Source organism: Rhododendron vialii, chromosome 2a, assembly GCF_030253575.1.
Source record: "Rhododendron vialii isolate Sample 1 chromosome 2a, ASM3025357v1".
Classification (NCBI taxonomy): domain Eukaryota; kingdom Viridiplantae; phylum Streptophyta; class Magnoliopsida; order Ericales; family Ericaceae; genus Rhododendron; species Rhododendron vialii.
The window spans coordinates 1,854,811-1,870,807 of NC_080558.1; the positions used below are offsets into that span (position 1 = coordinate 1,854,811).

Here is a 15,997-nt window from a genome sequence, read left to right on the forward strand (position 1 = left end):
TATTTTCAGCATCCAATTACAGAAATATAATATTTTTTTCAACAGATATTTACCGAAAATACATGTTTAGCAGTTGTTTACCGAAAGTTGAACATATTTTCGACATGTAGTTACCGAAATATAATCTTGTTTTCAACAGCAATTTACCGAAATGTTATTTATGATTTTCAACAACCATTTACCGAAATGTAATGGGCTACGGAAAAAAATAAAGGGCTGCGAATAGCGGCACCCAGTTTCTAAATATCCATACTCATCACAATCGCACACATAGATACACCAATACACACACGCACGCGATGGCTTCATCAGCGATCAGAGCTCGCAGTTCGAAGCACTTTCTCTCTCTGATCACAGCACAGTATTCGGCTGCCACCGAGTCGCTGTACGGAAATGGAAGAGCTTGGGAATTCGCTCCCTTGCGGAGATCGATGGCCACTTTCACTCGAACGTGAGTTTCAAACTAATCAAACGGCCTCGATAATTTCTGTATATAAGCAATGATCATATATGATTTTATTTGTGATGGAAAGTTTTCAGTTTGATTAGTTGTTGTTTACTTGAATTACTCAATGTACTGCCTTTGTTGTTTATTCTGTGTTGGCAATTGTATTTACAACCGATGGTGAATACAGATTGTGAAATACCAATTGTGCAGGGCCCACCTCGGGTAATTTTCATTTTGGTTCAGAATAATCTTGTAACATGCCCATTAAAAATTCGGACAGTGCTTCATCAATTCGTTCAATGTTTTGTTCAGAATTCTTGAATGTGAATCCTGGACCAACGATGGAATATATTGATCATACACACATCGACATCCGAATGAAATGATTTTTTACGGGGGCACATCGAACAATTACTATGAACAAAATGAACATGCTGGATTATTTGTGTGGAATTCGTGGTAGGCCCCACATGAGGAGCCGGTACATAACTGTACCTTCCATGGTACCAATAGTTGGACTCTTGTGTTTGTATCTTTAGTAACTCTCATTTGTTTGCCGAGGAAGAACGTTAAAAAATAAGCATGTATGCAGAACAATGTACATAGAAAACCAAATCCAATATGAAAGTTAACTGTTTGAACAATTTATCATAACATAGATGTGCAAACACTGAGAAAGATACATAATATAAATCTTAATTAACATGCAACGGGGGAGTGGATTTCGACTCTGTCAGGCTTCTTCCATACCAGAAATCTCAACTTTTTATTAGGGAAAACCTTTTTTTCTTTTGTTAGTATCCTAGAGGATTCCTATATGTTTGTTATGAATGTACATTTACCAGAAAAAATTATTCTCGAGGAAAGTAGCAATGGAAATCTAAGAGAATTTTTTATCTGTTTCTATTGGCGGGTCATATTTTTGTTACTTTCTGATGACTTAGAGGTATGAAGTAACGTTGGTAATCTTTCTATAGTCATTTAAGATATAGCTCAAAAGCTGTGTGTGGACTGTTGACATCCCATTGTATTGGTGATTTCTTCCATCTAGAATTCAAATGTTAAAATGTGTTGTGCAATGAAGAAGTTACCCAATTTTTGGAACCAAAAAAGTAAGCTGTGGGATATCAAGCTGCTTGTTATTTGATTGTGTGTGGTTAGTGATAGAAAACGATTGTTCAAATACTACAGCAGAGGTGATGGAAAGAAAATTGAATGAATAGTTCTACCTTGTATCGAATAGGAGATGCCACATCCCTCCATGAGCTCACTCCTTTTTGAGTTGGTTGGTGAATTTTGAAGAAATAATGGAAGTGTCTAGTCTTGACTATGTGTCAGATGTTATGGCAACTTTGTACTCAATATACTGATTTGTATATATAACTCAGTTGTCTCAATTCCTGCTGGTTCTCACGGTTCTTCCTTGTATGGTTTTATTGTTTCAGAAAACCACATGTAAATGTGGGTACCATTGGGCATGTTGATCATGGAAAAACTACATTGACTGCTGCAATCACAAAGGTTCAGTACTGACATAGCCATGTGATTGGTTAAGATGGATTTCCTTTTCTGATCTCGAATTACACTACTATTACACAAGAAAACAACTTGAAAATGCTATTACCACCCTGAGCATACTAACAGTTTAAAACCCGGAAGTTGCACCTTTTGTGCTTGCATTTCCTGGTTAACAGTGTAAATAGTGGGAATAAGTTTTTATGTTTGATGACTAAAAAAAAAAAAAACTTTTTATGGTTATTTTACCCACTTTGCTGTAGGTGCTCGCAGAAGAAGGCAAAGCCAAGGCTGTTGCTTTTGATGAGATTGACAAAGCACCGGAAGAGAAGAAGAGAGGAATTACTATTGCTACAGTTACGATACAGTTCGGGCTTTAGCATGTGTGCCTTGATTTTGGTCTTATATGTCAAAAGAAGCAGAATTTATGCTGAACTCAGACTTGAATTTTTGTTAATATACCTTGAAAAACTCTATGAGTTTAGTCAAGCTCTTGAACGTGCTTATGCAGGGCCATGTGGAGTATGAAACTGGTAAGCGGCACTATGCCCATGTAGACTGCCCAGGACATGCAGACTATGTCAAAGTAAGCTTTTTAAGTTTGATTTTCACTGTTATTTGATCTACATAGTATTATGCTTCTGGCCTTGTGTACTTGGAACAAGGTTTCAACTACGCATACTGGAATTTCGGACCTCCAAAACTGATATTTGCCATTACATCAGCTGATATTGTCTGACATGTGGTCATATTAGTCAAATTTTTATTTGCTACACTTCTTCCATTCATCAGTGTTGAAGCTATGTTGTCTCTTGCTTCCTTGGGCACACCATAATAATATAACCTCACAGTGATACATCTTTTGGGAGTTCTCATTTACCAGATACATTTGGTTGAACTCAGAACATGATTACTGGAGCTGCCCAAATGGTCGGGGGCATCCTGGTGGTATCTGCTCTAGATGGACCCATGCCACAGACCAAGGAACATATTTTGCTTGCCCGCCAGGTTGGCAACTCCTTTCATAGCAGCTTCAAAGAGTATCTAGCTATTGAACATTCTTAATTTTAAAGAGCCGTGTTCTTTTATGAGTTCCGATTATTGTAATGTGATTCAGGTTGGTGTACCATCTTTGGTATGCTTTCTTAATAAAGTTGATGCTGTTGATGATTCAGAGCTACTTGAACTTGTTGAGATGGAACTCCGGGGTATGACGGCCATAAAAGCAATTGTGCTTTTAGCACTAGCTGTCATCTTTATTTCAGTAGTTCTGCAGCTTGCTTATGTGATGCAACTCTTTCATATGATCTCATTATATGTTCTCATGTCATGTTTGTTTGATTGGACTAAAACTGAAGGGATGTATATTCCACTAGGATAAATAATCTCATCTCAATGAAGTGTATCGTATGTCCCATGTTTTGTGGGATAACCAGTAATGGCCAAACCTAGGTGGTCCCGTTGGATATATAGTCCAACCCGATGCTTTAATCCGGACAAGAAAACATGGCTGTAGTTACTGTTTTGCTCTAAACTCACTGCTCTTGTCATAATAATTGGTTGTTTCAGAACTGCTCAACTTCTACAAATTTCCTGGGGATGAAATTCCTATTGTTCGGGGTTCAGCTTTGTCTGCCCTACAGGGGACAAATGATGAACTTGGAAGAAAGGCTATTTTAAAACTAATGGATGCTGTGGATGAATACATTACCGATCCTGTACGCCAGCTTGATAAACCTTTCTTAATGCCAGTTGAAGATGTTTTCTCGATTCAGGTAATGCATAAATCCATATTAATTTCAATCTGTTCACTGAAATGAAGCTTCCTTTTGAATCATTGCCTCAGTAAAACTTCTGCAAGTTGGTACCATGTGATTTATTGGTTTTGGGATAGTTTCTTAAATTAGTATAGGAAGACAGGAACAACTACATATGGATTATGATATGAAGTGTGTCAGCAAACGATCTAGCTCTAGCTGAATGTGGGGAACCTACAATTACTTGATATTTGTGGCAAGACTGAAGCTTACCGAACTCCCACAATCCTTTGAGTTGAGGATGTTAGAAACACAGGCTTTCTTGAGAATTTTACTATTACTGTCCACACTTTGTTTCAGAATATATGTTTGACCTGATGGTCATTGACACCTCAATATTGATGTGTTTGTTTTTGTTTTTGAAGGGACGCGGCACTGTTGTCACTGGCCGTGTTGAACAGGGTACCATCAAAGTTGGTGAGGAGATTGAAATCCTGGGGTTGATGGAGGTACTTAGTTTCAGAACTCAATTGCATAAATGTTTTACCTCTCATATCCGTGCTGTGCTAGATAATGTTTGATTATGTTGCATCTGTCTCTCCGTAGGGTGGGCCTCTGAAGACTACAGTCACTGGTGTAGAAATGTTTAAGAAAATTTTGGATCGCGGACAGGCATGACCACTGTCTAATTACACGGTTGGAGACTTCATTTTCAATGCAGACTTAATTAAGCTATGTGTATGTTGTTCATCTTGTAGGCTGGGGACAACGTGGGGCTTCTTCTACGTGGTTTAAAACGTGCTGAGGTACAAAGAGGGCAGGTGAGTTAAAGTGGCTAAGGTGTGCGAGGACACCTTTTTTAAATTACCACATCGAAGTTGCAATTTTCCGTTGCATAAAGTTGATCAATCAATCATCTTATCTGACTACTGAAGTAATAACATGTATGGTCTACATAATTGGCGTGATTAATATTTCTTGACATCGTGAAACAAAAGGTTTGGTCACTTATACAGAAAAGCTTTCTAGTTTAAACACTATAACTATAAGGGGATTTCCCCCATTCCAGGGATTGTCAGTATTTTCATTTTTTTCTTCTCCTCTTTTCAGTTTTCATTTTCCATCCTTCCCCACATAATTTTAGTGATGATTGTTGAAAATCTCACAGGTAGTAGCAAAACCTGGCACCCTTAAAACGTATAAGCGTTTTGAGGCGGAGATCTATGTACTCACAAAAGATGAAGGTGGCCGCCATACTGCGTTTTTCTCGAACTATATGCCTCAATTCTACATGAGGACTGCAGATATTACAGGGAAGGTGGAATTGCCTGAAAATGTTAAGATGGTGATGCCTGGTGACAATGTGGCTGCAGTTTTTGAGCTCCTTTCAGCTGTGCCTCTTGAAGCAGGTTTGTATATAAATTCAATATAAATACAAAACGAAAAGATGTAAGTGCAAGACTGCTAGAGCTGCAACTACAGAACGGTACATGCCTACCCAAGCCTATTACCTTGGACTATTGACTGAAACGACTCTCCATTTTCCTTCTTTTGGACTCCTTAGGTATTTGTTTTATATAGCAAATCTACTTTTGGGGTAAATGAGGATTACAATTGGTTTATTTTTTTTCAGTTTTTGATGGTGTTTTTCTAGCCTTATCCATCGGGGTGTGTTCTGATCAATTGCTTTTCGACAGGACAAAGATTTGCTTTGAGAGAGGGAGGCAGAACAGTTGGTGCAGGAGTTGTCTCAAAAGTACTTGGCTAAGATACGGCTAATGTCACTTAACAGCGATATTCGTATCTACTCATTTTAGGAAAGATGTTAACAGATATCATGAGGATAAGTACAATTTCAGGTGATTAGGGACATGTAGTGCACTTAGGAGTTGACACTTGCTTTAGCCAGTGGTAGAGAGGTGAATAAGTTGAATATTGATTTATTTGAATTACGTGCAGAGAAATGTTTATTTCCTTCTTTCTGTTCATATTGAAAACTTCTGCATTTGAGGAATGTTTCTCGCTTCATTTAGGATGAATTAAGGTCCATGAAACGAGCAGTGGAAAATATCAATGATGTCTTTGTGGTTAGGCTTATTGATATCTACTGATCCTTGTTGAAATTATGACTTTCGGCCTTCAGGTCTAGTGTGAATGAACCTGTTCCTTTATTGTTCTGTCTGACTGGTTCGGGTCAACAAGACATGACTTGTAAAATTAGTGTTATTTGTTGTCCTTTCAATCTTGCTCTATGTAGCATTTGATTATATGACTTCAGGGTGAAGGGATAGTATTACCATCCAAAAGGATTCCGGCCTATCTAAAGGTAATGTATTATTCCTGGGTTTACGTATATTTGTTTCCAGTTTTATGGACATAAGAAAAATACTTGAATTACTTGCATTGTGAATAAGATGATTAGTGATCAGGTTGGATGTAGCATTTCAATATTCATAAGGTTGAAAAATAGCCAATCTGAGTCTGAGCATCTTCCGAGCCATCTGCGAAGTGAAAAAGAAGACTCTGTCTATAACGGCCTGATAGAAGGAATTGTAAACTGACATGTTAGACCGATTTCTGTGAAGTAACCATAGGTGTGTAGAAATTGTTTCACATAAGATTCTCAACAGAATTTATGGGCATAATAAATTCTCAATAGATATAGCTTTATTATGGCATCATAGACATTTCTGTTACTTATTTAGTACATATAAAAATAATAACCTATACGCTTCATGCATCCATACACCATTATTGCATTTTTCTCTGACTAGTAGAAAAAGAATATTATTCCGAAAAAAAGCTACTCTACATCACCATAAATTGCTTGTCATCCAGTAAATTCATTGCGGTTTCAACTAGCGAGTGAATCGTTGTGCTATGCCGGCTCATCCCAACGGCACCAGAGAAAACATTGAAGCTTTCAAGCTCGGAAGTTGTCTCTATGACAGACTCAATGTCCATTCTCATTCCCAGATCCTTGAAAATTTGAACATTTCTTTCCTTGTGTCTCATCATCCAGATTGCCAACTCTATGACAAACCTCCTTATTCTTGGAGTTTTGGTTGCTGGAATTGGATATTTTCTTAGAATCTGAACCAGAGCCCTAGCCAATTCAGCCTCTTGAATGCCAGCTCTCTTGAACATGATGCTTGATTCTTCACTACTCATAAATTTGAAAACACGTGCTGCTAGTCCCACCATTACTTCTTGCAATTTGTTCTCTTCTGACATGATTGATCTGAGCACCTGCAATAGAATTGATTTTGCATATTTTTGCCTCCATTATTGTCTTTCAGATTAGAAGAAAATGAGTATGTTCTTTGGTGTTGTTGCAAAACTTACAATAGGTGCTCCATTAATGACTCCCCTTAGCTGCATGAAGCAGTCTTCTCCAATGTAGATGCACAAATTCGTTAAAATTCGTGCTGCATTTATGCGTGGAAACGGTACTTCCAATGCTTCAACCAGCTTTTCAATTGCCTTCAATTTTATAATTCTACGACAATTACTATTGCTTTCAAATGCCAGCATTGCTATTGCTTCTCCTGCTGCGATTCTTACATCGTTCGGATTTTCAGGCATCCCCAGTTTGAAGAAAATATTGAAAAGCTCTTTGAGGACTCCGCCAGTGCCCCCTATCATCTCTCTTGCATCTGCTTCCATTGCAAGACTGGTTAAAATCTCAATCCCTAGTTTTTGCAACTCCGTCTGTTTGTCACCATACTTCAGTATATCTCTGATATTGCTGATTGTGAATACAACTTCAGAAATTTCATTCCTGAGTTGTTTCCCTGTGGTACCTGTCATGCTAGCCAGCATCTTCAGCACTTGGAGTGACCGTTTCACTGTCTTGATCTGGGACAGTGTAACATTTTGATCCTTCAGTAACCTCTCCCCCGCGTGAGTGAAGTCTATTATTTTAGGTAGAAGTCCTCTTGTGTTCCCTATCTTTCCGCAGTTATCATGGTCCCGAGCAAGTTTCTTTAGAATGAGAAGTCCCAATTGATTGAATGTCCAGAAACTATAACTCTCGTTGTCATGGATGATTATCTTCTCAGGGATTTCATCAGCTACACCATGTGGCGTCCTGTGGTTCTGAAGCAGAGACGATATGGACTCCATTGCACCAGGTATTCCCGAAACCCGAAGGGCGTTCTGCTTTTTACCAGCTAATTGTGATAATATCTCCGCCGCGGATCGCCTTATCTCTTCTTCTTCCAGATCTTTCCAATTCAGCATTTCGACTAACCTTTCCATCACCAGTAACGTTGTTCCGATCTTCTGGAGGGTATGGTTAGAAAATCGCTCGTTTGTTGCGAATTTATGTAAAACCCTAATTCCAATAAGCTGTTCATCTGGTGAATTCGAAACCAGAAGGTCCATGGCGAACGAGACCATGTCCATCTTTAATCCATTGAAAATGGTTCCATATACACATCTCGAATAGGCATCATAGAAGAATTTTCTGATTGAAACCATACCTGAAGGCCCCAGCTCACATTCCTTGTTCACTTCGTCCAACAGTTTGCAGTAAATCACCTTCCATTCCCAAAATGCCTTCTCCAGGAGAAACAATAATGCTTCTGCCAATGCCAAAGAGTAGAAGATAATCAGAGCCGCTTTGCGGTTCCTCTTGTCAGTATCTCCTTTTGCCACTTCACCAAAGTTGCATTTTACGAGTTTCATTAGCGACAATATTGCACATGTTGTTGCCGATGCCAGCTGAAGCCAGTACAGAACCTTGCTGACATTCTTGGAGAGAAAGACCCATTCGGAAATTGGCAGAATCGGAACGTCCGATGTCTCCCACATCCGACTTGGCATCTTTTTCTGGTCCCACTTTGGCCGGCTCTTTTCCTGGTGCATGCTCTTGTTTATTTCTCTGCTACTGTGTTGGCTCTGCTTCTGAACCATCTCAATAGGACGGAAACAAATCCCCTTTACGGCTTTTATTATAAAGTGTGAGCTTGATCTTATTGCACGGAAACTATTTATTCCGACACCTGCAATCGACCACGTGGCTTGGTTTTGTTGCCATTCGAGCTCGTGGCTCCGGCTGAATATCCGGGTCCCCTCAATTACCAGAATTATAGTTATGAACCAGAAATCTGTTTTATCAAGGGTGACTGCAAAACCACCGAGTAAAACCACCGTTGCCCAGATAAAACCCAGAGTTCCTAAACCCGTAGCAGCTTGTTCCAGCACTGCTAGCCGGAGAGCAAAGAGAGTTAGCTTCTTTTCCGGCGCATGGACCGTGGGTCCCAACGGGGAATCCGGATTTGAGTTGCTACTGTTTTTCGTGTCGATACTGCTCTGTGGTTCGATACTGCTATGTGGTTCAAAAACTCTAGGCACGTCGATCTGCAAACGAATGCTTTCCCTTCCCTCTCCTTCGTCTCGACCACCGTCCATCGGATCAAATTGAACCTGCTATGTCTAGTATTTTACTTTTGCTGGGTGGATAGATGAGGTTGGATTTTGGGTTTAGAAATGGGGGGTTGAGGTTGAGTCTTGGATTGTAAATGTTGCTGTCTTTCAGCGGTGGAGTAGGGAATGGAGGAGTGGGGCCCAGGAATAATAAATTGGCAGAATGTGCTTGCGGAACGCTCTTTGAAAATGGGGAGGAAAGAAAAACGTTAAGGAATTTCGTTTTCTGTTTTTGTTGTTTGCTCTCTCTCTCTCTAGGCTTTTCGTGTCCCCATTTCTCCTCTTGATGGATAGATTACTTCCAAAATCAAAAGCCCATTTTTTCTGTAACCAAAAGGCATAAGCTTTTTTCCTGTTTTATTCGCCTTCTTATCCTACTCCTTGTTGCATGAACGAACCCACATGTAAAATGACGAAACCGCACTTCTTGAGGTCTGTTCGCAGACCATGGATATAGGGTATAAAGGTCATGTTACATAAATCGTTGAGTTTACTCTTTCTATTCTTTGTTGATAAGTGTCGAACTACTCATTCTATCTTTATCCTACCATGCTTTGTTAGTTAAATCATATTCAATAAAACTATGGGTAAGCCAAGCGTACACCGCTTATTATGGGACCTATTTAGAGATCTCATTCAAATGATCGGAGCCATTAAACTTTTTCAAAATATTTTCTTAAGCATCTCTGTAAAAAATCAATTCCGTCAGATATTGACAAATTCTTGATCTACGTCCGATTTGCTAATTGGAAATTGGGCGTGGAATCGATCAAGTCTTTACCGATATCTGACGGAGCTGATTTTTTTACAAGAATACTTAAAAAAAATGTTTTAAAAAATTGAGCAGGTCTAGTCATTTGTGTGGAACCCCCTAAGTGGTAGGCATTTTGTAGAAACCATGATTATTTTCAAATTTCTATTGTTTTTGTTGTCAGAAAACAATGCAAAAATTACCTGCTTCGTGAGCTCTTTCGATCCCATGATTGACGGCCCATCCAGAGATTAAAATAATAACGAGGTACAGTATGAGATTGAGGATTAAGAGCATGAATGCTGCAGATTTGCCTGCTCCAGAAGCCATGGCTTATGAAACTTGAGAGAGAGAGAGAGAGAGAGAGAGAGAGAGAGAGGAATGCCAAACTTGTTCATCTGGAGAGAGAAATTTATAAGCTAGCCAGGAATATTTCTATCCTTCACCCTGAAAACATGGTTTTAAAATTAGAATGGAGAGTTGTATATCTTTAGTTCAAAGAAATGCAATAGTTCCTTGCTTTTGTTATTGGGTTTGCCCCATTGGAAAGAAAGCATATCTTTGGCCTTTCAAGCTGTATAATAAATTAATAATTAACTATGTTTGGAGTACGTGTATGAAGTTTTTTTAATAACCGTGTAGAGGATTCTGATCTCAGCTCAGCTTCTGCAGCTACAAGCTTGGTTTCCACCTCAACTTCTGAGCCTTGGCTCAGCTCAAATGCTTCTATATCAGCTCCTGTGGTTCTCACTTTCACCAAAGGAATGTTTTCCACGTCAGCTTGTTAATGGAGAGTTAGTTTGAGTTTGTTTCGTTTAGTTAGTGATTAGTTTCATTCAGTTAGTGATTAGTTGGGGTAATTAGCTGATGTTAGTGGAGGTAATCAGCGGTTATTCAAATCTATAAAGGCTTGAGGGCCTGATCTTGGTACGGCAGAATCAGAAAAATGAAATGAGAAACACTTTCCCTTCTCTCTCTTCTTTTCCTTTTCTCTTTTCAGTTCTTGAGGTTTAGTTTCGTTTGTGAAGAATTCAGAATTTCCTTATGGTATCAGAGCAACAAGGACGAAAGTCTGTTCATTTTGGGGTTTCTACTCAAGCACGCTCATCTCTTTCGACTTAGGGTTTCAAAGTTCAAGAATAGGGCTTCGCGATCAAGATTAGGATTTCTTTTCTGTTCAACACAATGTCTGCACCTTCGAGTGAATCTGCTATGACGAATCAAACTGCTGTGACCATGCCTCCATCTCTGGCGTTTCTGGTATCGAACTTTCACACACTTGTCAAAATCCAGTTAAGTTCTGATAACTATCTTCTTTGGAAAACGCAAGTCTTGAATGCTCTTCGTGCCAACGGCTTTATTGAATATGTTGATGGAACTCATAGTCCTCCACCAATTCAGATTCGTGATTCTACTAACAATCTTATCACAAATCCTGCGTATCTGCTTTGGAAACTCATTGACAACCAATTACTGTCTTGCTTAACTGCTTCATTATCTGCTTCTACTTTACCTTTGGTTCTTGGATTAGAACATGCGTTTGAGGTGTGGAGCTGTTTGGAACAGAGGTTTAATTCTTTGTCTAGGTCAAATATTCATGATCTAAAAAGAACTTTGTTTAACTTTACCAAAACTGGTTCATTGGATCAATATCTTGATGAGATCAGAATATGTGCTCAGAAATTGAGTGCTGTTGGTTATATCGTGGATGATGATGATATGATCTTTCATACATTGAATGGTTTACCAGTAGAGTTTGATCATATAAAATCTTCCTATACATTGAATGGTATGCCTTCTCAGTTTTGGCTTGAAGCCTTGTTCACTACAGTTTACTTGGCTAATAGGCTTCCTCATTCTTCTTTGAAGTTTCAAGTCCCTTTTGTTCTTCTTTTTCATACTCAACCTGACTATCTTACTCTCAAACCTTTTGGCTGTGCTTGTTTTCCCTGGTTAAAACCATATCATTCACATAAGTTGCATCCTAAGTCAACCCCATGTGTGTTTTTAGGCTACTGCCCTGCTACTAAGGGCTATAGGTGCTTGGATCCTGTGTCTCAGAAAGTTTTCATTTCAAGACATGTTAGGTTTATTGAGAATGATTTTCCTTATTCTACTTTACTGTCTAACTCTCTTTCTTCACACCAGACTGGGTCAGATTTGTCTACATTTACAGTTCCTCTTACTAGTTTTACAGATATTCTTGTTACAGTCACCCCTCCAAATCCCCCAGCTTCCCCTATCTTATCTTCTTCTTCTTTTATTGTTCCAACACCCATTTTTGAAAATACTTCCTTTCCTATTCAGTTTGGTTCTATTTCAGTTCCAGTTGTTGCTTCTTCTTCACCTAGCTCTTCTCATCCTTCTTCTAATTCTCATTCAGTTGAGTCAATTGTCTTACCAGGTCCTTCTCATTCTATGAGAACTCGATCTAAGAATGGAATTTTCAAACCTAGACATCCTCTCTCTTTGTTTACTTCTGTGTCTTCTTTACCTACTAAAGAACCATCTCATTTTTCTGATGCCATTCATCATCATGTCTGGCAAAAAGCCATGGCAGAAGAGTATGAAGCATTGGTTAAACAGGGTACTTGGCATCTTGTTCCTCCTCCTACACATGGTAATATCATAGGCTGCCAATGGATTTATAAAATTAAAAAGCATTCAGATGGTTCTGTAGCTCGATATAAGGCAAAGCTTGTGGCCAATGGGAACCAGCAAGAAGCCGGCATGGATTTTATTGAGACTTTTAGTCCAGTAATAAAACAACCAACTCTCAGGGTGATTCTCAGTCTTGCTGTTCATCATAAGTGGTCTTTAAGACAGTTGGATGTTTCAAATACTTTCTTACATGGTGTTATTAATGAGGATGTTTACATGAAGCAACCCTTAGGGTATAAGGATCCAATTCATCCTACTTATGTGTGTAAGCTTTCCAAGGCTCTTTATGGACTGCGGCAAGCTCCACGGGCTTGGTATGCTATGTTCTCCAGTTATCTCATTGAGCTCGGCTTCTGCTCTAGCAAGGCAGATACTTCTCTTTTTCTTTTGCCTCAAGCCAACAACATTACTATTGTGTTGGTATATGTGGATGATATAGTAATTACAGGTAGTGATTCTACCTACATCACTGATCTCATCAGTCTTCTCAGTAAAAAGTTTGTAATGAAAGACTTAGGCTCTCTCAATTACTTTCTGGGTCTTGAAGTTCATTCCACTTCTTCTGGTTTATTTTTGTCACAAGCCAAATATGCCACTGAGCTTTTGCATAAAGCTGGGATGATTGACTGCAAGCCAAGTGCTTCCCCTGCCTCTGTTAAACCTGGTGTGCCACATCCTGATTCTTTATTTGATGATATACATTTGTATCGAACTCTTGTGGGCTCTTTACAATACTTGACCTTAACCAGACAAGAAATCTCCTATTCTGTGAATGTTGCTTGTCAACATATGCATTGTCCAAAGGTGAATGACTTTATCGCTGTCAAAAGGATTCTCAGGTACATCAAGGGTACAGTGCATCAAGGTCTGCATTTTATTTCCAGTCCCTTGTCTCTGTCGGCCTATGCTGATGCTGACTGGGCAGGAGATCCTATTGATAGAAGGTCCACTACTGGTTTTGGCGTTTTTATGGGCTCTAATCTTGTGTCTTGGTGTGCCAAGAAACAACATACAGTGGCTAGATCATCCACCGAGGCTGAGTACAGGGCCATGGCACAGACTGCTGGAGATGTGGTTTGGTTGGCACGGCTATTTTCTGAATTACGTATTCCTTTGTCATCAGCACCTATCTTGTTTTGTGACAACAAATCTGCTATGGCCCTTGCCTCTAATCCTGTCTTCCATGCCAGGACTAAGCACATAGAGATAGATTATCATTATATCCGTGAACAAGTGCTCAGTAAACACATTGTTTTGTCTCATGTTAGTTCTGAGGACCAAATAGCAGATATCTTTACAAAGCCACTCTCAGTATCTCGATTTCAGGTTCTCAAGTCCAATCTCATGGTTGGTGATCCTCCCATGAGCTTGCAGGGGTGTGTAGAGGATTCTGATCTCAGCTCGGCTTCTGCAGCTACAAGCTTGGTTTCCACCTCAGCTTCTGAGCCTTGGCTCAGCTCAAATGCTTCTATATCAGCTCCTGTGGTTCCCACTTTCACCAAAGGAATGCTTTCCACGTCAGCTTGTTAATGGAGAGTTAGTTAGAGTTTGTTTCGTTTAGTTAGTGATTAGTTTCATTCAGTTAATGATTAGTTGGGGTAATTAGCTGATGTTAGTGGAGGTAATCAGCGGTTATTCAAATCTATAAAGGCTTGAGGGCCTGATCTTGGTACGGCAGAATCAGAAAAATGAAATGAGAAAGACTTTCCCTTCTCTCTCTTCTTTTCCTTTTCTCTTTTCAGTTCTTGAGGTTTAGTTTCGTTTGTGAAGAATTCAGAATTTCCTTAAACCGGATGACTGGGCTAACTTTATTTCCGGAGGAGCTTTGAAGGTAATGACTAGACATAATCTCCGGTGGCTCCAAGGATAGGAATGGTTTGGAGTATAAAGTTAATCAGGATTAGCTGATATTTGCCATTGTTAAGTTTTTCCCTCTATACATGGAGCTTTATAGGATTTCGAATTAAAGAGGGGAAATTTATTGGGTGTTCTTATAAGCATGGCTAGTGGCGGAGCCAAAAATTCTCTTCGGTGGGACCAATTAAAAAACATAGTCTCAAATAAAAATGGTACGTACGTAATAAACACTGGTGATGTAAAAATTGTACCGAGAATTTCAACAAAATTAATAATATATCTAGAGTAGTGATAATGTCAAAACCGTTTTTGTTGGTCCCAATATTCCAATGCATAAAAGTCTTGTACATTGCAAATGGTACAAGTCTTTTGTGTAGTAAAGTTTTGGCATCAACAAAAATAATTTTGGCACCAACGAAAAAGGTTTTGAAAAATTCTCTAATGTATTATTATGTATGCCTTTTCAAACTACATTGGCAGAGTTTCTTTATGCAAATAGTGGATATTTTGCTTCTATGTTTTACGCAAACTGGCCTCCAAAAAAATATAACTTTCAAAGGGTAATTTAAGCTTTATCGTGGCATTCTAAATGGTATAACATTTCAAGGATTTAAACTATTTCTAAAAAGGGTACATATACAGTTTTTTGCTTGTAGCTTTTCGAGCAGCATTTGACAGATGATCATCCTAAATAGATTCCAGATTCAGAGTCAGAGAGTACTCCAGAGGTTTGGAATAGGGAAATTAATTAAGTGGGCTATTGATCATTGCAAAGGCAAAAGATTCGGAGGAGTACTCCAGAGGGTTTACCACCTCTGGATGGAGAGGAATTCTGGAATTTTTGGAGGCAGAAGCAGGAGTGCTAATTCTGTGTTGGCTATGTGAGAGTCTTATGGTTGGTGTTGTGGTTGAATTGGGTGTCAGGTGGATACCACGTTACCCGGCCGACGTGGTGTCCGAGCACCACATTTTGGCCGTCCAAAAGTTCATTGAACGGTTCAAATTGAAACACTCTCTCTCCTCTTTCTCTCTTCAAATTCGAGCCGTCTAAAACCAATATGGAAGGCCCGGATGCGTCAAACAGGCACCACGTGGTATCCACTCCGCACTGAAAATCTTCTCGTGTCCTGATTGTTATGAAGGGGTGGGAAAATAATTTCGCAGTAAATTCTACCGAAATCCCAATCAATAGATAGTCCGAAGATGTCTACACGTGGCATTTGAGAGCGCTTCAGCTTCCGTTTCATTCGCGGGAGAATATAACTTCCACTTGCATTATCAAGTCCTTGTACTTTACTAATTCTTTTCTTTGGCCTCCACACTCTCAATTTTATCAATTTAACCTTACCACTTTTGGTCTACTTGAATGTAGTCCCTCCGTCACCTGCCTTCGGTGTATCTCAACTTGAAAAAGAATCCCAAAAAGGAAAATTAGTAAAGGACTAAATGCCATGGTTCGCTTTTTTTAAGATAGTTGGAGATTATTCAAACTAATTCAAGACCAAATTAGAACAATTGTAAAATCCTAGTTGGAAAACATATTACATACACACTTCTTTCTTTCGTCTCTTAGTATTA

The 15,997-nt window shown here is 39.1% G+C and overlaps 2 protein-coding genes across 2 annotated transcripts; one reads left to right on the top strand and one right to left on the bottom strand.

Moving 5' to 3' along the window:
* Positions 1-271: 271 nt before the first annotated feature.
* LOC131316242 (elongation factor Tu, mitochondrial-like) lies at positions 272-5,897 on the top strand. Its single transcript, XM_058345542.1, has 12 exons — positions 272-451; positions 1,894-1,969; positions 2,227-2,319; positions 2,475-2,549; positions 2,867-2,971; positions 3,081-3,171; positions 3,533-3,738; positions 4,146-4,229; positions 4,327-4,392; positions 4,479-4,541; positions 4,889-5,129; positions 5,418-5,897. Exons 1-12 carry the CDS (start codon positions 300-302, stop codon positions 5,486-5,488), a joined length of 1,323 nt encoding a protein of 440 aa, XP_058201525.1. The 5' UTR covers positions 272-299; the 3' UTR covers positions 5,489-5,897.
* Positions 5,898-6,352: 455 nt separating this feature from the next.
* Positions 6,353-9,294, bottom strand: LOC131316240 (uncharacterized). Its single transcript, XM_058345541.1, has 2 exons — positions 7,066-9,294; positions 6,353-6,969 (listed from the first exon to the last, which is right to left on the bottom strand). Exons 1-2 carry the CDS (start codon positions 9,133-9,135, stop codon positions 6,529-6,531), a joined length of 2,511 nt encoding a protein of 836 aa, XP_058201524.1. The 5' UTR covers positions 9,136-9,294; the 3' UTR covers positions 6,353-6,528.
* Between the last annotated feature and the right edge of the window lie 6,703 nt (positions 9,295-15,997).

Excerpts from the sequence above, each read along its gene's own strand:
- LOC131316242 (XM_058345542.1), top strand. The coding sequence starts at position 300 with ATGGCTTCATCAGCGATCAGAGCTCGCAGTTCGAAGCACTTTCTCTCT. Across the intron at positions 2,320-2,474 it reads GAGGAATTACTATTGCTACA|GGCCATGTGGAGTATGAAAC; the intron begins GTTACGATACAG and ends GTGCTTATGCAG. Across the intron at positions 4,542-4,888 it reads CTGAGGTACAAAGAGGGCAG|GTAGTAGCAAAACCTGGCAC; the intron begins GTGAGTTAAAGT and ends AAAATCTCACAG.
- LOC131316240 (XM_058345541.1), bottom strand. The coding sequence starts at position 9,135 with ATGGACGGTGGTCGAGACGAAGGAGAGGGAAGGGAAAGCATTCGTTTG. Across the intron at positions 6,970-7,065 it reads TCATTAATGGAGCACCTATT|GTGCTCAGATCAATCATGTC; the intron begins GTAAGTTTTGCA and ends ATTCTATTGCAG.